Source organism: Buteo buteo, chromosome Z, assembly GCF_964188355.1.
Source record: "Buteo buteo chromosome Z, bButBut1.hap1.1, whole genome shotgun sequence".
In the NCBI taxonomy this organism is placed as follows: domain Eukaryota; kingdom Metazoa; phylum Chordata; class Aves; order Accipitriformes; family Accipitridae; genus Buteo; species Buteo buteo.
The window spans coordinates 11818648-11840756 of NC_134204.1; the positions used below are offsets into that span (position 1 = coordinate 11818648).

At 61.5% G+C, this 22109-nt stretch overlaps 3 protein-coding genes across 6 annotated transcripts; 1 reads left to right on the forward strand and 2 right to left on the reverse strand.

Annotated features, from left to right (window-relative positions):
- Window positions 1–2188: 2188 nt before the first annotated feature.
- Window positions 2189–4028, reverse strand: LOC142026646 (uncharacterized). Its single transcript, XM_075019850.1, has 4 exons — window positions 3884–4028; window positions 3672–3773; window positions 2747–3061; window positions 2189–2616 (listed from the first exon to the last, which is right to left on the reverse strand). The coding sequence occupies exons 1-4, from the start codon at window positions 4026–4028 to the stop codon at window positions 2189–2191; spliced, it is 990 nt and encodes a 329-aa protein (XP_074875951.1).
- An 850-nt stretch (window positions 4029–4878) lies between these two features.
- On the reverse strand, window positions 4879–8216 carry LOC142027208 (killer cell lectin-like receptor subfamily G member 1). The gene is made up of 6 exons (XM_075020925.1): window positions 8168–8216; window positions 7597–7707; window positions 6997–7077; window positions 6185–6333; window positions 5819–5922; window positions 4879–5284 (listed from the first exon to the last, which is right to left on the reverse strand). The coding sequence occupies exons 1-6, from the start codon at window positions 8214–8216 to the stop codon at window positions 5089–5091; spliced, it is 690 nt and encodes a 229-aa protein (XP_074877026.1). The 3' UTR covers window positions 4879–5088.
- A 1040-nt stretch (window positions 8217–9256) lies between these two features.
- On the forward strand, window positions 9257–12280 carry LOC142026645 (uncharacterized). 4 transcript variants are annotated; one of them, XM_075019845.1, is made up of 8 exons: window positions 9257–9730; window positions 9849–9923; window positions 10040–10117; window positions 11071–11124; window positions 11205–11240; window positions 11328–11372; window positions 11573–11713; window positions 11809–12280. In XM_075019845.1, the coding sequence occupies exons 1-8, from the start codon at window positions 9394–9396 to the stop codon at window positions 12144–12146; spliced, it is 1104 nt and encodes a 367-aa protein (XP_074875946.1). In that variant the 5' UTR covers window positions 9257–9393; the 3' UTR covers window positions 12147–12280. The 4 variants fall into 4 exon arrangements, with proteins under 4 accessions (XP_074875946.1, XP_074875947.1, XP_074875948.1 ...); XM_075019846.1 differs by having other exon boundaries at window positions 11074–11124; XM_075019847.1 differs by lacking the exon at window positions 11205–11240.
- Window positions 12281–22109: the final 9829 nt, after the last annotated feature.

The following is a 22109-nucleotide window of genomic DNA, read 5'->3' on the forward strand; positions in this document are numbered from 1 at the left end:
GGGGAAAGGGGAGACCCCTGCCACCATGGGGGAAAGATCCGTAAGATCATGGTGGGACCTGAGCTGACAGGGAGGCGATGAGGGAGCCCTGACCTGGCTGGGCTGGGTGAGGGAGTCCCGGGGCAACGCTGACCCTCCCCGTCTCACTCGGTGTTTCTGCAGAGAGGGGGATGAGGCAAGGACCACTTTGCCAAGCTGGATGTGGGCAGCTCCTGGGAGAGAAGGTGTGGAACGAGGCTGGTGGAGCCAGCCCATGGCACAGGGAGGCTGGGAGGCTGGGACAGGATTGCAGAAGGTCCCCTGCAATCTCAGCTATCATGCGAAACAAGGATTTGCTGTGTCTGGCTCGTCCTGGGGAGCCCAGACGTGGTCTCCCTGGTGCCCGCAGAGGAGCAGGCTCCCTGCCCCTGGAACCCTGAGCTCCAGCCACCACTGCCCACAGTGTCATTGGGCTCTGCCACCACAAGGACACACTGCCGACTCCTGTCCAGCCACTGGTTTGTGCGTCCCTCGGGCTTGTTCAGCATGGTCCATAAGATGGTCTTGCACAGAGTGGGAACTAGCTGTTCCTAGAAGACAAGGAGCACGTGAGAGGTTCAGCATGGCTGCTTGCTTGCCCATCTTGCCATGTGGGGTTTCTCCTTCTTTCCCAGCTGCAGGACTTGCCCTTTCCCCCCTCCAGCATCAGCAGGCTCCCATCACCCAGTTTCTCCAGGCCCCTCTGAACACCAGTCCTGCCCTCCAGTATACCCACCACTGTCCAGTTTGGTGTTGTCCCCCAGCTGGCTGAGGCCATCCCCATCCCTCACCCGGGACACTGGTGAAGGCTGAGCATCAGCCCCAGGATTGACCCAGCAGGGATATCGCCAGCTGGATGAGGGCATCACTGACACCCCCTTGCAGCCCTCCTGCCATTCAGGTTTCCACCCACCACCTTCTTTCCTTCTCCTGGCCACATCTCCCGACTCTGCCAGCAAGGAGACCAGGGGAAACCATGTCCCAGACCTCAAAGGTTCATGATAAATGGCCCCCATTGCTCTCCCCTTGTCCCCTGCCCAGTATTCCCACAGCAGCAGGCAGGCCGGACAGGCATCACTTGACCTTGGTAAATCTTGCCTGGTTTTCCCCACCTACCAGCACATTATCCCTGGGTCTAGACCATCACACACCCAGGAGGACATGCTCCATCTTCTTCCTGGGATCAAGGCTCTTATCCGACTGGGATAACAAAGCTCAGCTCTGGGACAGGCTGTGGCCAAGGGCAGGTGATGGAGAGAGGAGAAAGGGCAGGATAGGAGCCAGCGACAGACAGTGACAAAGGCAAGGGGCAGCTAGTAAAACAAAAGGACTCCCCGAGGGGGACAGTTTGGGGACACCAATGACACCATTATACCCAGCTTCACAAGGTGCAAGGGGGACCTCCCAAACCAGCCTCAGCAGAAGGCAGCATAGGTGAGCAAGAGTTGGTACTGGCATCCTCAACCTGGGTCACAGGACCTGGGGCTGAAGAGCAGGGGCTGGGCATGTAAGTTTGGGCATGAGTGTGGAACACAGAAATAGGGTCTCTTTTCCATAAATCTTGTTTTAAAATGCAGACACCTTCTTTCCCAACCTGTATCCCCAGAGCTCTGCAATGCGGTTGAGGCAATGATGCGCAGGGATTTGGCTGTGCAGGAGGGAAAGGGTGCCTTTGCTGTGGACTCCCAGCTCCTGCCCCTCAGTCCTGTGATGGAAAGGGAGTCTCAGAGTTCACCCGTTGGCCAGGAGAGGAAAGAGGGTCTCTGATGGGCTGCTCAGATTTGGGGGCTTCTCACAGATCCATGGAAAGTTGTCAAAGCAGTAGGAGTTGCTTACCTCTCCATAAGATGGTCTTGCACAGAGTGGGAACTAGCTGTTCCTAGAAGACAAGGAGCACGTGAGAGGTGCCACCACCATGCTCACAGCCTGCTGCCAGCCTCATGGGGTCTCCCACACAGCTGCAGCCCCAGGGCCCCTTAGCCTGGGCAGGAAGGCCAGTGCTCTGCCCATGCCTGAGCATCGGTCCCGTGGTTGGGACAGATGCCTGAGCAATGCCCATCACCTCTACCTATGGCTATTGAAGGTGGGAGAGGTGCAGGTGGACAGGATGGAACAACTTACTCTTTAAACAGCTTCTCATAAGGCCATCAGGTTTATCATGAAGATTTTATTATCTCTCTCCGATCCAGTACGTGGCACCGTGCACCTGCACAAAATGCTGGGGGGACAGAAGCTGTTGACTGCCCGCCCCATGCCCAGCGCCCACCTGGTACCCGGGAGCCCCGGGGCCGGCCGTGCTCCTCCTCGCAGCCCGCCGGGGTGGGCACCCAGGGCTCGCAGTGCCACCCCAGCACCTCCGCAGGTGCCGCTGCCGCTGGCCCCACGGGGCTCTGCCCAGCCCCACCATCGCGCCCACCCTCCCGGGCTGCCGCAGCCCCCTGCTCTGTACCGGCACCGTCCACGACAGCCAGTCGCCCTGGACCAGCAGCCGAGCGGATTTCATCGTGCAGTCGCGGTAGCTCTCCCACCAGGTCTTCTTCTCCACCGAGATGAAGAGGCACCTGCTCCTGTAGAGCACCCAGCCCGAGGGGCAGCAATCTGGGGGCAGGGGCACGGCTCAGGCGCTCGCCCTCCCGCGGGCGCTCGGGGGGCCCAGCCCGGCCGGGATCAGCCCCGACATCTCCCCCGCGGCATCACCGCCCGTTCCCCCGGCCCTCCGCGGCCCTACCCGTATTCACGCAGGCGCGCAGGCTGCTGACGGAGCTCTCGCTGGCCCTGAGCTCCCCCCGCACCTCCTGCACCTCCTGCTCCAGCGCAGCCAGCTCCTGCCTGGCGCGCCCCAGCTCGGCGCTCAGGCTCCCCAGCTCCAGCTGGCTGCCGTTGCCCTCCCGCCAGGCTCGCCGCAGCTCCGCTCTGGCCCACGCCAGCTCCAGCCGCGTCTGCTCCAGGCTCCGCTCCCGCGCGCTCACCTCCTGCGAGAGGCGGCCCTGCTCGGCCGCGTGCTCACGGGAGGCGTCCTGCAGGCTGCGGGTGACCTGCCAGTCTGGGGACACGGGGGTGAGCTGGGGCGCGGGGACGGGACGGCCCGAGCGGGGGGACCCGGGTCCGATCCTGCTCAGGGGGCAGGGCGGGCATGGCCAGGCCGCGGGGAGGACGAGACGGCCACGAGGGTGTCGAGGGGAGGCGACGCAAAGGCGACGGGCGGGAAAGGGCAGGCGGGGGGAAGGCAGGGGGACGCACGAGGAAGGAAGGAAAATGGAAGGAGCCAATGGAAAGGCAACAGGAGGCAGCGGGACGGGAAGAGGGAGGTAACAGGAGGCGGTGGGAGGCAGGGGAAGAGGGCGAGGGGAGGGCGAGGCGAGGGGAAGGGGGCAGCAACAGGAGAGCAAGAGGAGGGAGAGCAAAGGCGGGCGAAAGCGAAAGCGGTGGGAGGCAACGGGCAGGCAGCGAGAAGCAGGGGGAAGGCAGTGCGGGCAGATGGAGGGCGGCTCAGGGTGCCCAGCAAGAAGCAGCGCTGCCCTGGACCACCAGCCCCAGGCACGCCCTGGCCCTCACGACCCCCCGGCAGCCCAGCCCCCACCCAGCTCCAAACCTGCTCCCGGTGCCCCCCTCCCCATCGTGCCTCCCACCCCGCGGCCCTCTCCCCGACTCACAGCAAGCCCCCAGGGCCACAGTGGCCACCAGCAGCAGCAGCAGCAGCGGCAGGCTGGCTGCCAGCAGCCGTGCAGGGATGCGCCAACGCCGGCGCCAGCGCCCTGCAAGAGATGTGCGCCCGCGGGCATCACCCCGTGGTCCCGCTGCCACCGCTCGCTGCCCGCGCCGTGTCGGGGCATCCCCGCAGCGGTGCCCGTGGCCGGGCTCTCACCTGGGCTGGGCGCTGCAGTCCCCGTCCCCAGCGGCACGTTCTCATAGGGGCTGTCGTCCTCATCGGGGGCTGCGGGGCAGGTGGGGGCCGTGACCGGCGGGGCTGTGGCGAACTTCAAGTCGGCGTAGACCACGCTCTGGGCCATGTGCGCAGGTGCTGCCGCAAGCAGCAGCAGCCCAGGGACTCGGTTCTTCCCTGCTCCACCGCCATCAGGTGACAGTCTGTGGCAAAGATTGCATGGGGTGGGGCCACATCTTCATGTGCAGAAAAGCAGAAGTAGTTGCTTTATTTACAAAAAGTGGTTTTATTTCTGAGGTTGCTCTTGCTTCAGGGGCTGGGGGCATGAACGAGGTCTATCCTGGGCAGCATGCTCTGCATCTGCCTCCCCAGGCTGCAAGGAGCCCTGAGAGCCTGTGTGTACTGGCTACAGTGGGGCCCTGCTGCTCCATGCATCACCTTCCCCATCCCAGCCCCTGCTCGGGAAATGGGATGCAGTGATTGTGGGGGCTTAGTCCTCCACATGTGCCAAGAGGGACTCCCAGGCATGTCCAAGCCAGAGCAGTATGCTGCTGGCAAAACCCAGGTGGTCTAAATTGAAACCATAACAGCCCCTATTACCATACTCTTCCAAGCCAAGCCCCAGCAGGCCTTTTAGGTTCTCGCACATCACCCAGCCTCAAAGGAAAGTGAGGGTGTTTGCTGTGACCTCCTCAGACGGGGCAGGCACCAGGAGACAAACTGCTGCCCAGCCCAAGCCTTCTGTGGGACCGGGGAGGCAAAGGGTCACCTCTCGGCTGCCTTTCCCAAGACGCATAAACCCCAGGCAGCCACCATGACCAGAAAGCCCAGAGCTTTGGGGGGACCTGCTCCAGCCTGCACAGGAGCTGCTCCACACTGCCACCAGGACATGGGGACACTTGGGTGGATGCTGGCTCCCAAACACTTCCTTCAGTGCCACGGCAGCTGCAGTTTGCCACTGGGCAGCAATGCAACCGAGTCAGCGAGCTTGAGGGTGCTCCTCCATCCCACCACCTTCATCCCCAAAGCCAGCCACAGCATCCAAGTGCCAGAGTTTATTGGCAAAGTGCAGAGATCCAGGGAGGTAAAGAGGTCTGAGTGAGGAGGCAGCAGCGGCCGGGGAAGCCCATGCGGTGGGGTCAGGCAGGGAGCAGGGTGGTGGGACAGGCTGGAGGTCCCCACGGTCATCACGGCCCCACACAGGTGTAGGTGGTGTTTCCCCAGAGGAAGGCGGGGGGCGAGGACCGGAGCCACTGCAGGGTGGCTGCGCTCTGCTCGCAGACCCAGCCGAGGGCTTCCCCGCACAGACCGCCTGACAGCCCCAGGCCTGACACCCTGCCGCAGGCCAGGAAGGAGCTGGTGGAGCGCTGGATTCGGAAGAGCCTGCAGGGAGAGAGCTGGCTGAGATGGGATGGGTGGGAAGGGCTGGGGTCATCCCATCAGCAGCATCTCCAGCCAGGGACCAGAGGCTGCACAGAGATGCTGTGGGGGCAAAGCTCACCCTCCCCATGGAGCACTGTCCCCTGCCACCCTCCTCCCAATTAGGACACATGCTCTCATCTCCCCCACCCTACCTCTGCCTGTTTGACGTGCAGCCCCCAGCCCCATTGTGCCCGCAGCACCCCCAGATCCCTCCTGGCAGGGCTCAGCACCAGCTGCACCAAGCAAAGCCTGGAAACCTGCTTTGGGGGGAGCCCCCCCAGCCCCTCACCCAGCCGAGGTGTGGGCACCAGGGTCAGGCCCCCGCAATCTTCCCTTCTCTAAAATGCCCCAGTGCAGCCCTGGGAAGACAAGAGGTGGCCAAAATGTGGAGCACATTCCTGCATGCCAGTGGGCTGCCTGTCGCCCTGTCTCCTCCCCAGCCCTGATGCTGGACCCCCAGCTGTCCCCTGGCTGGGGACAAGCTGACAACCTCACCCCTTCAGTGCGGTGCCATCCAGCCACTTCCAGTCAGACCTGGAGCCATCCCTCTTCAGTCCCACGTGGAACACCTTCATGTTGGCTGTGCGCACCAGGAAAGCCTAGCACAGGAGAGGACCCACATGATCTCCCTGGGGGGACACCCAGCCCCAGCTACACCATTAGTGATGGGGGCTGCGCAGTACAGGTACAGCATCACCAGCTCCCCTGCCTGGAGGCTTGGCTAGGCTTTGGGCACGTGGGCCAGAGCCAGGGAGCTGAGACCCTGCTGGTGATGGCTGGGTGACTGAGGGACCTTGAGGTGGTCACCAGCACAGCCCAATGCCCATGGGGAGCTGGACAGGCCAGGCTGAGTGCACTCACCAGCGTGGTGTTGGCTCGGATGGTGACTAGCTGTGCCCCTTTGGAGCAGCAGTCTTCTCTGCTCTGCTCCCAGCTCTTTTTGGCAGAGGAGAAGTAGTAGCACCGCCCTGCATCCCAGACCCAGCCGACTGGGCAGAACTGGCATCTCCCTGCACACCAGAAATACAGCCTGCAGGAGCAGCTGCGATGGGGTAGCTGGCAGGGGATGCCACCAGCCCCCAGCCCAAGGGGCAGGAGGGTGACAAGGGGCAGCCAGGGTACCAACCAGCCCAGTGTACTCCTATGGCTGCCCCACGGAGAGGGCCCTCCACTTGCCCTTACTCTGGAGCCCAGCTCCCGCATCACAGCCCCAGCTCCCCAGTGGGAGCCCCAGGGGAGGTGGGCTGGTTACACGAAGGTGCTGGCATTGGGCAGGTGAGTCAGGAAGAAGAGCTCCATGTTTGGGGGTATGATACAAACATCATTAGCAAAGCACTGGGAACGCACTCAAGATTTCAGCATCACCAGACACTGGTCAAAAGAGAGCGCCTGATGCCATTTGGCACGTGGATGCTCATGGCAGCCATAAGCCTGATGCTGGTGGCAGGCCCACGCGACACTGAGCTGCGCTGGGGTCATCTCTTCCGAAGGAGTCCCACCAGTGTTCAGCAGCACTGGGGCAGCATTCCATGCTGTGAGCCAGGGGACAGGCAGCAAGGCTGAAGGAAGACTTGGCGGGGGGCACGTTCTGGAGTAGGGACAGATCCTGCCTCTTGAAGGAAGCAGCCAGGCTCTCTCCAAGCCTTGCCCAGGAGCCCACCATGTTCTCCTACCTTGCAGTGTCTGTTGCCCATAGCTGGGCCTCTCCTCCATGCTCCATGGACCATGGGTGCAGCTCTCCTGTTGTCCTAAATCTACAGCAGAAGAGCACAGGAGTGTCCCCACCAACCCTGTGCTCCTGCTCCCTGCAGCACCCAGTGTCCTCTCCCACGGGACAGGCCACGGCTGTGGCTGAGGGCGTCCCTCACTTTAGGTGACCTGCCAGCCAAGCCCGCCAAAGGTCCTTGTGGCTTTTGCTGTGCTTGGGGGCCCATCACACAACAGGCTTTCGGGGAAAGTGCTTCTGCCTTTCCGTTTCAGTGTCACCATTCTCCCTCCCTCTTAATTTCATTGCCACGTGATGGAGCGGGATGCCCCAGCACCATCCCCAAGCCCACGCTGTCCCCTTGCCTTCTGCTCCCAGCCAGGCAGGCAAGGTCTTGCCTCACCAATTTTCCTGCTTGCCCCAGAACCCGCAACGCCCTCAGCCCCAGGCAGGAGGTCCCGGCTCCGTGGGCAAGCTGCAGCTCTGTCTGTTGCTACACAGGCCCCATGGTGCCAATCCCAACCCCAAGACCCCAGCCAGAGAGGTCTGGGCACAAGCAGATACTCACAGTGGAAGCTCAAGCCAGCAAGGATGATTTGTGCCAGCAGGAGCAGCAGGGAGAGGAGAGCCAGGCTGATGGCTGCCCAGCACCAGGGCAGACGCAGCGGCTGCTGAGGAGCTGAGAAAGGGAGTTAACTTGAGCCCTGGGGGCTTGGTGGGAGCAGTGGGGACCCCCCCAACCAGGAAAGGTCTGTGAACCCTGGGCAGGGTCTCAGGACGCAGTGGGGGAGACCAGGAAAACTGAGGGAGACCCTGTTTGCAGCACTTTGACCCTCCTAGAAATCATTTCCCTGCAGACAGCGCTTGGCGTGGGGCAGGCAGAGCGGACGGAGGGGTACCTGTGTGTGCTGTGGCACTGGGGTGCAGTGGGCATCCCCTGCCCTTGAGCCCCTCCTGCCCCCCACCCTGAGAGCAGGCAGTCTGGAGAGTAAGCTGTTTGGGAAGAAGATACCCAAAAGGAGCGAGCAGGGGGGAGCAGGGCTGGGGGAACAGCCCTGCAGAGGGCAAGGGGCTGCAGGAGGGCAGGGAACCCACCGGGAGAGCTGGGGTGCCAGGGGCAGGGAGCAGCACGCCATTACCTGGTGCGGGGGGCAAGCGCAGATCCGCATACGTGACCCCCTCTTCCATCCCTCCCTTGGTCTCTCACTCTGTGTCCCACAGGGGAAGCGGTAACCCTCTCCCAGCCCCCTTTGGCAGCCGCGTGTGACACGAAATGGAGAGTGTCACTTCCTGGCGGGGTCCCCAGAGGCACCACCTGGGCCCCAACCCTGGGGGGGTCATGGCGCTGCCAGCAACTGGGGTGCGGGGGAACCCCCGGTCGGCCAGCACCCAGGCATTCCCCGCACCAGGGAAACCCGCACCCCTGGCTTGGGGGCAGCGAGCGGTGGGCATGGCTGCTAGCTCAGACACAGGGCCCGGGCTGGACTGGGCAGCCATGTCGAGGCTGCCTTCCCCGACCCGACGCCTCGGTGCTCAGCAGATCTGTCCTAGGGACCGTGCGGGGGACCTGGGCATCCTCGGGGAGCAGGGCACGGGGCCCTGCCTGCATCCCCCGGCTCCGCACTCTCAAAGCAGCAAGACCACAGGGTGTTTGCTCAGATGTCGTTTCTGCTGCCCTTTTTTTTTTTTTTTTTTTTTTTTTTGCATGGGCCTGCAGCTGTATCTCAGCCCTGGAAAGCGGGGGCCTGGGCTGCTCCTTCCACTCCCCGAGCCTTAAGGTCTGCCGTGACGGCCATCCCTGCCGTGCCCTCGGCGTTTTGGGGGGGGGCGGCAGAGACCCCGGGCTCCCTCCACCCCGACAGCCGGGCAGGGCAGGCAGGAGCGGGGATGGCTGCGGGCAGACAACGACCCCCTCCGCCCGGCTGAAGGGTGATGGGGGGGGGGAAGCGGGTAGCGAGGCCAGGACTACATTTCCCAGCGTCTCCTCCGGGAGCTGCACATGCTCGGTGCGGCTCCCGGCGACTCCCGGCAGCTCCCGGCGCGGCGCCTGGTGCCGCGCAGGAGCGCTCGGTGCGGCTCCCGGTGCGGCCGCCGGTGGTCCCCGGTGCGGCTTCCCCTTCGGCTCCCGGTGCGGCTCCCGCTGTGGATCCCCGCGACTCCCGGTGCGGCTCCCCGCGGCTCCCGGTGCGGCTCCCGGGGCCGGCCCCCGGTGCGGCTCCCGGCGCAGCTCCCGGCGGCTGCCGGTGCAGATCCCGGTGCGGCTCCCGGTGCGGCCGAGCCCCGGGGCTGAGCCCTGCCCATCCCGGCCTCACCACCGGCCCGGGGCCGAGATTTCCCCCCGGCACCCACCCTCGCCCCCGGCAGCATGCCCCGCGGGCGAGCCTGGACGCAGGAGGAGGTCAGCAGCCTCCTGGCGCTGGTGGGGAGCTCCGGGGAGGCCACCCTGCTCATGGCCTCCACGTCGCGACCCAACGAGGCACTGTGGAGGGAGATCTCCCAGGGGCTGGCGGCGGCCGGCTACGGGCGCAGCGTGACCCAGTGCCGCTCCAAGTGGAAGGCACTCAAGCAGGCTTTCCACTCGGAGCGGGAGACGCGCCGGAGGGCAGGACACCACTCGCCCTGCCTGCCCCCCCACTACCGAGCCATGAAGAGCATCTGGAAGGCGGCCGGGCGGCCCGTTTTCGGCGAGCGGAGGATGCCAGGTGGGTGCCGGGGACGGGTGGGTGAGCTCTGCGGGGTGGCTGGACGTGGGATGCCGGGGGAGCACTGGTGCTGCATGGCCACCCAGGGTCTGTTGATGATCTCTTTCTTTTCCTCTAGACCTGGTGAAGCTGACCCCCAAGAAGCACAGGTCAGGCCTTGCTGCCCACCCTCCGTCCTCACCAGAGCCACCAGGTACTTGTGGGTTCAGGCAGCTGGAGTGCGGCTTGTCCCAGCTGTGGGGCGGCAGGCACACCTCGTCTCCCAGTTATCGAAGCTCTTTTCTGTAACCCGTCACTCTCCTTCTGCAGAGCACGATGTTGGCAGGGACGCCCCGGGCACGCTGCTGTCCCCACTGCTGCAGTGTGTGAAGGACGAGCCAGAGAGCCGTAAGTACCGGTCTGCCCCGCTGCACCGGGCTGCACGGCCACGGCTCCAGCCCAAGCCCATGCCAGCATGATGGGAATGGGGGGGCTTAGAGGGTCGGGGGTTCCGTCACAAGTCCCTTAGCAGGGATGCTCAAGAATGGGGGTGTTGGGACCTCTCTCCAGAGGCTTTGGCTCCAAACCAGCCCCAGAGCGTGAGGGAATGGGGATGGCTGGGACAGGGCAGGAGGGGGTCCCCAGCTCTGACCCAGCCTGAGGGCATGGCGAGGCTGCTGCCTGCCCCATGGCAGTTTGTGGGGCTCAAGGTCTCAAAGGGACAGTGGCCCCGATCCAGCTCAGGGGGCTCTTGTGGCTGTGCGGCACTGCAGGGCATGTGACTCCCCTTCCTTCGACAGGTCCTGGCTTCCCCCTTCCCCAGTAACACCATAAACCTCCAGATGAGTTAGGACTGGGTGTGAGGGCCAGAGGTGCCTGCAGCTCCCCTGCCCTGCAGCCCACCCAGGGGCGGATCCTGCGGCCCCCTCAGGGTTTGCACTCTTGAGGGTTTGGCACTGAGGTGATGCAGGGTATGTCCCTGGGTCTGATTTGCGTGGGTGCCCCGGCCAGCATCCCGCACTGGGTAATTACCTTCTGTCTCCCTAAATTCCCCCTGCAGTTTCAAGTGGATGTGGGATTCTCCTTCACTTCCAGTCCTAATCTGTTGTGTAGCGTTGCTGCGCGCTGCTACGCCGCTGCTGCCTTCCAGCCCAGAGGTGGCTGCATTGCAGTGGTGGGTGAGTGACTCCTGCTTTTGTATCTAGCTCGTGAAACGCTTTGGGGCCCTGCAGGGTGCTGTGGAGCTGTGGCTAGGGCATGTCGGGCTGCGGGGCTGGCCGGGGCAAGCTGGGCAGACCCCGGGGTGGTGGTGATCCCCCAACAGGTCCCGTCAGACAGTGCATCTCTCTGCTCTCTCCCAGCAGCCAGTGGGGACCACGTCGCTGGAGAGCCGCCCACTTCTCCCACCATGCCACGTAAGGCTTTCCTTGCCCCGCTCAGCCCAGTAAACCCCTTCAGCCCCACAAGCAGGGTCTGATACGGTTCTCGTTTGCAGACACCGGTCGCTGCTTCCCTCCCCTTCCCCTCCTGGGTGAGTACCATGCCCAGGCCACTGTGCCTGTGCACGCCGGGGCAGGAGGTAGCTGAAGCTTACGGACTGCATCTGTTCTCTTTCCAGGTTGTCACACTGCCCTGAAGCAGGAAGGAGCTGAGCAAAAGGCTGGTAAGTGTCTGCAGCTTCGAGCAAGTCCCCCTGCTCCAGGGTGTATCTCTGTCCTGTCCTGCCTGTGGGGTTGGAGAGCAGGGGCTCCCACGAGCAGTGCCCACCTGGGGCTCTGTGGTGGGATCAGGCTGTGTATGGGGCTTGGGCTTGAGTGGCTCCAGGGCTCTGGTTGCTCCCTCCATGCCAAACCATTGTGGCAGATTTTCCTGGTGAGACATCCCCGGGGATGCAAAGAGGAAACCAAGTGCTGCCAGTGGCCACCGCAGCCCCGGGCTCCCCTGGGACAGCTGCCATGAGCGAGCAGCCAGCAGCAGAAGGGGCATCAGATGCAAGCCTGCAAGGTGGGTCCTCCCTGCAGCATCCCAAACAGCCTCACGGCAGGGGCTCTCAGAGCCATGGTGAGGGTTTGCTGCCACTGACCTGCCTCTCCCTGCAGGCTCCAGCGTGGCAGGCTTGCTTCAGAGCGTTCAGCAGCTGCTGGTGCAGATCCTGCAAACGTCGCGGCAGCAGCAGGCGCTGCTGGAGAGCCTGGCCAGTGACACCGTCTCCCACCTCCACCTCCTCTCCCACAGCCTGGTGCAGGTGGGCGAGACCCTGCACCAGCTCCTGCTCCGGCCGCAGACCCACCCTGGCCCACTTGATCACTACGTCCCCCACGTGCCCCTTTTTGAAGGTGGCCCCGGGGTGCCCTGCTCCCCAGGTGCTCCCCACACCTCTCCAGATCACAAAGAGGAGCCTCAGGTGTCCCCTGCTGCCGGCTGCACCCCCCCGTGAGTGCCACCATCCCCGGCCCCAGGGGCAACGATTCACTACACAGCCGTGGCACAAATCTTTATAGCAGAGGCCCTGGATATTTTGGAAGTTTATAGAAGAGAGACATTTTAATAAAATTAAAAATAGCTTTTGTACCAATGACAACAATCGACCGATTCTTTCCCCATATCTGGGGGATGTTCCCCTTCTCACTTTCGAGATGAGCAGAAGGGGAACTCGGCTATTTACGGCCGCCGAGAAACTCCCAGGCCACACACGGTGGGGCAGATGTATGTTCCATGCCCCTGCCTGTGCCCTGATGGCTTCCAGTTGTGCCTGGGGCTGACGGGACCCTGGCCTGGAGAACATGCTGCCAGGTTGTGGAGGGGAGCAGGGCTGCTGCTGGGGCTTGGAAGGGCAGGGAGGCCAGATGGGACATGAGCTGCATCGTTCTGCAAGGGAAGGGGCCAGGGTAGCACTGGGGCTGGGGAGGCAGCGTGTGCTGCAGCCGTGGTCCCTTGATTGCTGGGTCCTTAGCTGGTCACTTCCAGCAGGTGAGCTGGGGCTGTCACAGACGGTGCTGCGGACTTGCAGCATGCTGCGGTGAGTCCTCTCCTGCTCCTGGCACTCAGGACACAGATCACCATCAGGTAGCAGTAGTTGCAGACATGCCATGGCATATTGCGCTTGGCAAAGTGGACACTGGCTCTTACCTGGACCCCTACCACCTCCACCAGGATGCCCACATCCTCCATGGGGATGGGGTGAACATGCTGGCTGCCTCCAGAGTCACTTGGCCATGTCCAGGGAGAGGATGTAGGTGATGCCGCTGGCGTAGGGCAGGTAGATGTCAGAACAGTATTCCTGCCATGCCACTTGCCGCTTGCTGGAGGGCTGGCAGGTGACCTGCCACTTCTTCCAGGATGTCGTGGTTTAACCCCAGCCAGCAACTAAGCACCACGCAGCCGCTCACTCACTCCCCCCCCCACCCAGTGGGATGGGGGAGAAAATCAGGAAAAGGAGTAAAACTCCTGGGTTGAGATAAGAACGGTTTAATAGAACAGAAAAGAAGAAACTAATAATGATAATGATAACACTAATAAAATGACAGCAGTAGTAATAAAAGGATTGAAATGTACAAATGATGCGCAGGGCAATTGCTCACCACCCGCCGACCGACACCCAGCCAGTCCCTGAGCGGCGAAATCCCTGCCTCCCCCCTTCCCAGTTCCTAAACTAGATGGGACGTCACATGGTATGGAATACACCGTTGGCCAGTTTGGGTCAGGTGCCCTGGCTGGGCATGAGAAGCTGAAAAATCCTTGACTATAGTCTAAACACTACTGAGCAACAACTGAAAACATCAGTGTTATCAGCATTCTTCACATACTGAACTCAAAACATAGCACTGTACCAGCTACTAGGAAGACAGTTAATTCTATCCCAGCTGAAACCAGGACACAGGAGAAGAGGGACCCCACAGAGAGGCTGGTCTGTGTCAGGTCAAGCCCAGCCAGGAAGATGGGCAAGCAGTCCATGTTGAAGCAGTCGTCACCCATCTTGAGGATGTAGCAGGGCCAGCACTGCTCAGAGGCCGTGTGTGACCTTCAGGGTGAGGTTTCAATACATATCCATGTAGCTCCCCAGCAAGATGTCCCCCAGCTCCTGCCCTTCCTGCTGCACACCCCAGCCCACTGCTGCCTCAGTTGCCTGCCCCACTAGAAACACCACTGCAGGGGCTTGCCAGGGCACCCCACGTCCTCCAGATGCACATGCCAGCATGCACCACACGTGTGGCCAAGCCATGGGGAGCAGCCAGGGGCATGGCCAACGGGGACCACCAGAGAGGTGACTGGGGGACAGCAGGTGCTACAGCACCACTGAGCAGCAACGTTACAGCCCAGCTGGTATCTGGCAGGGGAGAAGCGTGGGTGGATGGTGCTGGGAAAGCCCGTTACCTCTCGCGGCACCGTCCCTCGTCCCACACCAGCTGTGCACCCTGGATCAGAGAGAAGGGCCATGCTGCGGAGGCGTGCTGGCCCCATGATGCAGCGGCCAGGGAGCTGGGGCCCATGGGGGCTGCTGGGTGTGGGACCAGCCCTGGTGGGGATGGGGCTCCCATGGCCGTACAAAAACCATCCTCTGTGCTCCAGAGCAGGGAGCAGAAACCGGCTGGCTGCTGGCCAGCAGCTCTGGCCCCAAGCCTCCTGGCAGTGGGGCCACTGCCTGCAAACAGCTTTGCCCTGTCTTTCTCCTTTGGGGCTGACCAGGGTGGGCGAAGGTAGGAGAAAGGTGGGATCTCCCTTCCTGAGCCCCGCTGATTGCAACCAGTGGGGTTGCAACAGGAGGGCACCTTTGGGCTGTGGTTGCCCATGCTCCCCACTACCCTGCTGTGCTCCCCACCACCCCACCATGCTCCCCACCATCCTGCCTTGCTCCCTGGCATCCTGCCGTGCTCCCCACCAGAGGCTGCAGCCTCCTGCCTCCAGCTCTGGGACACCATGGCACCCAATTCACCAAGGCCTGGGGGTGCTGGGGCGGTGGGGCAGGCTGCTCCCTCTCACAGAGAGAGGCCAGGTCCCTGGCAGGAGGTGAAGTGCAGTGAGGGGTGCCCCGGGATGGGGTGCAGTCGGGGGTCTGGCCGTAGAGGAAGGTGGAGTTGCAGTGGGGTGCTGTGAGGGTTGCAGATCAGGGGTGCATGGGGTGGCATTGGGGGTACAGCGGGAGACAGCAGCGTGTAGTACCGGGAACTGGGAGGGTTAGACTGAGCGTGTAACGGGGTGCGTGGGGTTGCAGTGGGGTTGCAGTGTGAGCGTGTTGGGGTGCGGTAGGGTGGCGGTGGGGGTGCAGGGGGGCGACAGTGGGGTGCAATGGGGATCAGTGGGGTGCAGTGGGGTTCAGTGGGGTGCAGTGGGGTGCAGTGGGGTGCAATGGGGGGCAGTGGGGTTCAGTGGGGTGCAGTGGGGTGCAGTGGGGTGCAATGGGGTTCAGTGGGGTGCAGCGGGTGCGCTGGGACCGCCGGCCGCGGGGTGCAGCGCGGTGCACTGTCCGTGAGGGCAGGGCCGGATTAGAGTGACAGGTCGGCAGCCAATAGGAGATCAGGATGGAGAGGCAGAGGCGGGGTCAGATCAAGGCCCGCCTGACGGTCAGGGGCGTGGCCGAGAGCGCTCTACCCAATCGCAGAGGCTGGGGCGGAGCAGAGGGAGGGGCGGGGAGAGGGCAGGGGGCTCCCCCGTGACGTCACGGGAGGGGATCCCCCTGCGGGGCCGGGCGGCCGGGGGCAGCCCCCGGGGGCTCCTGCGGGGGGGGGGTCTCGTTACTCGGCCCGGTCCAGCCTGCCCCAGGGTTGGGGCATCGCCACCCCCCAGGGTTGGACCCCCTAGAACAGAGGGTCGCCCCCTCAGTGCAGAGGGGGTGAGCCCCCCTCCCCGGGGTCTGCTTCACCCACCACCACCCCCGCCTCCAGCCGGTGCAGGGGTGCGTGGAGTGGGCAGGCATGGGGGTGTCCTGCCAGGGGCACGCTGTGGCACTCACCCTGCACCTTCTGCTCCCTGCCCTGCCCCATGCAGCACAGCTTGAGGTGCCCCCTGCCGGACACAGACACCCCCCCGCCCCAGCTTGGGCACAGGGGGATGCCAGAGGGGCCATGGGGGAGAGTCGGACCCCAGCCCTTTTCCAGCAAGCTCCCAGCCCTGGGATGCAGGCACCAGTGGGTTTCAGCAAGGTGAACTGGGGCTGGCACTGAGGGGACGTGGGTTGGGAAGGGTCTGAAATAGCCAAAGCCATCTCCCACTCCTGGGGGTGTCCATCTGAAAAAATCCCTGTGCCTGGTGAGATCCCTCCTGCTCCAGATAAAGGCAATGTGTCCGCACTTGCAGGGCTGGGGTGATAGCCAGGAGAACACCGGGCAAGGCTGGGGAGAGGAAGGTGGGATCCTTTGGAGGCATGCAAGGCCTTCTCCAGGCTGGAAATGGAGGTGAAAGCAGCAGCAGATCTCAGCAGGATTTCAATGCTGTTGTCTGGTTGCCCAGGGACTGTGAGTGTCCTGCTCCAGTGTGGCTCAGGGAGATCCTGCACAGACTTCACCTTCATCAGAAGTTAATTTTTCTCATGTGATTTGCCTGAAAAAAACTCCCTGTTGCAGCAGACAGGATGAGACAGAAGTGAAGGCTCAGGGATGAGAGCAGCCAAGCTGCCTTTGGAGGATGAAGTCAGGTGGGTTTCTGAAGGCAGCACTGAACCGGAGCACACCTGGGGTCTGAGATTGAATTTCAGTTGAAGGCAGGGTGCAAGAAGATGCTCAGTGTCTGGGACCACTTGGCACATCCCCACAGCGGGGACCTGATCCTTGGGGTGTACTAATGCTTATGGGGTCCTTTAAGAGAAGCTGGGTTTTGCACCAGGTCCCGTCCCTCCCAAACAGGGAGGAAGCCTCCAGCTCAGATTATCCATCTTCCCCATAGGAGATGCCTTCATTAGTTAATTAGAATAACAATCCTCATGGGCTTGTCTGGGATTTGTAGCTGTGCTGGCAGGAGATTTGCTGACTGCAGGCGAGCCCTGGGGCAAAGCTCCTTGGGAGCCCACCGGGACTTACCTCCCCTCCTGCTGAGCCAGGATGCTCTGGATTGCATGTCTTCCAAGTCCATTTAATTTTAGCCAAAGTTCTCCTCCTCGAAATGTGGAGCCCCGGGTTTTAGCCCTGGAGGTGGTGAAGCATCTTTATATAAAGTAAGAATAAACTGTAATATTCCCCTCAGTGTAGGCACCACTCACATTCCAACAGGAATATTCAATGTGATTTCTTTAATACCGCTTCTATTGGGAGCACTGTTCATACATAACAACATATTGCTTAGCAGTTGGTTCTCTCCAGGGAAATTTTAGTGGTGGTATTTGGGGGGGGGAATCATTTTTATGAGAAAACTTTAATCTGCAAGCCATAAAGGGAACAGTGGCTTTGCATCCCATGGAAAATGTTCTCAGCCTCCGCTAACATGGTTTTATCTTCCTCTGCAGGCTTGCTTCTTAAGATAAATTTATCCAGGATTGCATTTGGTGTAACAGTTTGATTTCTGTTGATGCGAGGCTGATTTCTCACGAGAGTAACTGCCTTAATTTCCTACCACTTGACAGTGAGTGTAGCTGCAGTTTGTACTTGTAGACTTTGTTCTTGCAACCACAGCCTGCGGGAGATCCTTCTCCTGCTTGCTGGCTGTGACACACCGAGGCTGCTCCTCCAGCCGCATCCCTCTGTGTTGATACATGGGCCCTGGATGTCTGCTCCAGGGCTAGAAACACTTGACTTTCTTGTCCTACCACAAAAGGCAAAAGCTTGCAGGACATGCATTTCCTACCCCAAGATTCATTCAAAGGAGGCAGGTCCAGGTTGCAGCACTCTGGTGCACCCCTGGACACCCCCAAACTTTCATTGCTACAGCAATGCCTCAAAGTTGGCATGGCAAAATTATTTGCAATTTTATGCTGTTGCCAATTCCTCAAAGCCTTTTTGGGTGTTGTTTTGCTCTGGTTTTCCACATAACTTCATCCCCTTTCCCCTGGTCTTCATTTTGAAACAGCTCCCCTCCTTGAGGAATGACCTTTCCACCCGTTTGCCCGCTCTGCTCCACTCCTCAGCCACGCTGGCCCTGCAAATCTCTTTAAAGGACACATTCATTTACTGGAAGTCTCCAGCATACTGCTCTGAGCAATTCTCATGCTGTCTGCACGCGCTCTGCCCTCCTGGCTGCTCTATTAATTTCTTTTAGCAAGCTCCCTGATTTCTATGCAGTTCCCTTGATGAAGTTAAGCACGACTCAAGTGGCTTTTCCGCTCGGCAGAGCAGCTCTTCAACAGTCCTCTTCTAAATTGCCAGGGATAAAGTACCGAGCCTGCCCCGCCCCCGCCCCCCCCCCGGGTTTCCCCACCAGTGTCTCCAAGAAACTCAGTTACCAGCAGCTAAAAATTGTCGTGCTTTGCATCACCACCACATATGCCTGGTCTCCCGTGTCACAGTGTCTCCATTCCCTGTCCATTGCTCCCCTCTGGCCATGCAACTGTGAGAGCTGCTGTTTGTCCCTTGACACAGTCCCCCTGTGATGCTCTGGTCCCTGTGGGTACAGCTAAAGCATTTGTCCCTCATCTCCATGGCCCCTGCAACCATACCCTCACACAAAACTGGGCCTGCCCTGCCACGCTGCTGCTTTCTCACACCTCCAGGTGTTGTGGCACAGGGTGCTGCTGGGGCAATCCTGGCTCCTGATGCCCCGGGTCCATCTCTGAGCCCCTTGTCCCTGCTCTGGGCTGGCTTTGTCATGCTCAGCTCTGTCCCAGTTGCACTGGACAGGTACCCATGACATGGTGCTCCCCTGGAGAAGGGACCTGGAGAGATGCCCCTTGGCAGGAGCCATGCAGGAGCATGCACTGGTGCTGGGCTTGCTCCATCTGTAGCTGTATCTCCTGCTTGCAGGTGCCTGGCTCCCACCTGGCCCTCACCCAGCACCCTGCAGACTGGGGATGAAGCTTTGAGGGGTCCCTGATGTGGGATGAGGGCTGGGGATGGCAGCAGGGAGGGTGAAACACAGGGATAGAGGATGGGGAAGAAGGAAGGGTGAGCAAGCAGGCTGCACGTGGGTTGCTCCAGGGGAAACGGGGTCCCTTTGCATGGTCAGAGCTGCTCCCCCCCAGGCTGGCCATGGCAGGGCCGCTGTCTGCGGGGCTGAGCGACAGCAGGGCAGGAGGCTCCAGTGCCTGTGATCTGTGCAGTGGTGCCAACAATGGGTGATGGATGGGTCTGCACAGGGAGGGCGGTCGAGGCTTGCTACTTTGATGAGAAAATCATCGAGTGGCTGCAGGGTGCACCGGGCAAATTGCAAAAGAAGAGAGCAGCCAGGCCATTCTCCCAGCCTTTCATCATCCCCAGAGCAGCACGGTGACAGCCGTGCCCAGCCAGAGAGCAAGCTCTGCCTGCACCCATGGTGGGATTTACGTTGACTGTGGTGGAAAGGCTTTGTCTCGCTGGGCCCTGGCAGCTCAGCAAGCAGGAGGGGGGCAAGGACCTCCCAGGGCAGCAGTGGGGGATCTGCTGCCTCTGGCCATGGGGTTTCATGAGGATGCAGGGAGCAAATGCAGAGGTGGGGACAGAGCAGGGCTGCACATCCCTCCCTACACACATGTCCCTGCACCCTGCAGAATAATGCCATGCTTGGGGACCACCAACCCCCAGGCGACTAAGCTGGTGGCACCCACAGCCACCCTGCCACCCACATCTCGCAGGTCCAGGGCTAGCAAGGGGCACAGCACCCTCCTGCACTCAGAGAGACCCCAAAGGCTGGGATCTCTTGCCTGCCCCCACCCTCTGCAGCCCACTTGGGCCCATGTGGGCAGGGACAGGAGGAGGGATGGTGGGTCCTGCCTGCATGCACGCAGCCTGCTGCAGGGCTCAATAATTCAGGCCTGACACATTAAAGTTGCATGGCGTGCAAATGCCGTCTGCAATGACAGACTGTGTCAGGGCTGCTGTCTGGTGAGTCTGGCCCAGAAAACGTGGGTGGGCAATGGCAGGAGGGCCCAGCAGCCCTGCAGGGAGGGCAGGCTGTGAGCAATGGACAGAGCATCCCTGCAGTGGGGGTTAGGGGTGGGCGGAAGCATGGTCCTAGCCTTTGGGATACACACTTCCAGGGAGCATGTGACAGAGCAGGGAATGCCAGCCTGATGGCACTGACAGCCCAGCAGGCAGGATGGGGCTGAGATGCAGGAGGCTGAGCCAGCGTGATGCTGTCTCCAGGGCCACCTCCTTCTCCTACATCACCTGTGTCCCCTGCAGCCTCCCTAGCAGGAGAGAGGCCATGAAGACTTGTGCTGCCCCAGGCACCCAACCAAAGCCCATCTCTGTCTGTCCCCACATCCCTGCAGCCACCTGCCCTGGTGAGGCTCGAATCCCCCCCAGCCCTCCCCAGCACTGAGGAAGCAAAGCCCATCACTGGCTATTAGGGGAGTCGGTTGCCATGGGGATGTCAGATGTACCTGGTTGTTATAGGGACACTGTTTCCATGGTTATGCTGTTGCTGTGCCAGGCAGAGGCAAGGATGGAGCATCAGGAAGACTGTTTACACTGCAGAGGGTGGGAATCACAGAGACCCCAACTCTCTGAGCAGGGGGGAAGGCAGAGTCCAGCCTTGTCCCCAAATGCATCCCCATGGGGCTGAGGCTGGAGACCGTAGGGAGCACACTGGCAAAGCTCACCCATCCCCGCAGGGATGGACAGGCCGGTGCTCCTGACCCTGCAACAAAGGGAAGGTGGCTGAGGGGGTGCAGATTCTCCCACAGGGTGTCCCAGCACACTCCCAGTCAGGCTTGGTGGGAGAGACAGTGCCACACACCCTGTGCCAGATGTTCCACAGGAGAAAGCGGCTTCTCTATGCTTGGTGCTGGGAGCACTGAGCAAAAACCTCTCCGTCCTGCAAGACTGCGTGTCCTGTACTTGCACCGCTCCACAAAGCCCCCCCAAGCTGTGCCAGCCTCCTGTGCAGGGGGATGGGTTTCTGCCTCACTGGGGCTGGGGGTGGGGGGGGAAGAGGGGAGGGAGATTCCCAGCTCTCAGCGGGCAGCCTATGGGCCCCGGGGGACATGCTGGGCTAGATAGCGTCCCTGGATCCCCTCCAGTGCTTCTTGGCTAAGCTCTCTCCCCAGCAGCGTGGTCGGCCACTTGGCCCGTCCTTGAAATGAAAAATGCAGTCATGGGTTTAATTAAACCGAGAGGGAGTGCTGAGCTGCCCTGGCAGCCTGGAGAAGCGAAGTCCAGAAGAGCTGGTGCGTGGCTCCTCCGGGCTTCCCTAGGCAGCTCTCCCGGCTAAAAACCCTGCCTGCCTCTGCCAGGTCCCCTCGAGGGTCCAGACTTGCATCTGCCAGCCCACGCTGTCTGCCGTGGGGCAGGCCAGGGGCTGTGTATCTGCTTGCAAGGGGAATGCACATCCCATTACATGCTTGCTAGGCTCTGTTATTGCAGGGTCTACACAAACTTGGCAAGCAGTGGGTTTGCACTTCAGCCCTACAGCAGTGAGCTGGAGCTGAGGGTCAGGTAAGGATGCTGTGTGGAGGACTGACACCTCCATGAAATTGGGGCGCATTTGTGCACGACCACTCGCTGGGCTGGTGCGCACACTGGGGTGGCATGAGCCCTGTGCTCGGTGTGCACCGCACTCCAGTGTGTTGCTGACGTAAAAGCTAAAGCTGAGCTCCTCATTCTCTTGGGGACTGCTAGGACCAGGGGGATGCAATTGGACTTGGTGAAGTGAGTAATATTTTTAATTAAAAAATTAATCCTTAATCAGCTGCCTGGCTGGACCAGACAGGGCATTTTGTGTGGCAGAGAAAGGGCTGGAGGGTGAGCTCTTGGGAGAAAGGAGGGTGGCAGGTGCAGGTCCCCCCAGCCCCCTTGCACAGTGACTGGGGCTCCTGCCCAGCCACCCCGGGCTGCCCGGCGCACCTCCACGCCAGGCTGGGTCTCCACGGCCATGATCCCCCGCAAGGTCCAGAGATGCAGGCAGCAAAGCCCTGAACCCAGCACTGCCACCGTGGCCCTCACCAGCTCACCTCTCCTTCTCTGTTCACCCCATCCCCGCCACCCCCTCCAGCCACACTCACAGCCCACCAAGCCCACCCCGCTCCGGCCAGCTGGGGCCCAGCTCCCAAGCAGCAGGTTTAATTAGATTGCAATCCTATTACATAGCTGCCTGCCTGCCCACAGCTGCTAATCCTGTTAGGCATCCAGCAAATCTCCCTGTGTCTGGATCTGTCCCCAGGCTATGGGGAGGGGGCTGCTGGCATGTGGGCCCTGCTGAGCCAGGATGTGACTGCTTTGGTGCAGAGCTTTGCCTGGAGACTCACCCCTGAAGACCCCTGTGGAGCTGGGAAGAGCCCAGGGGGCTGGAGCAGTCCCCAGAGGGGTAAGAAAGGGAATTGGGTTTTCCCCACTCCTCTCTG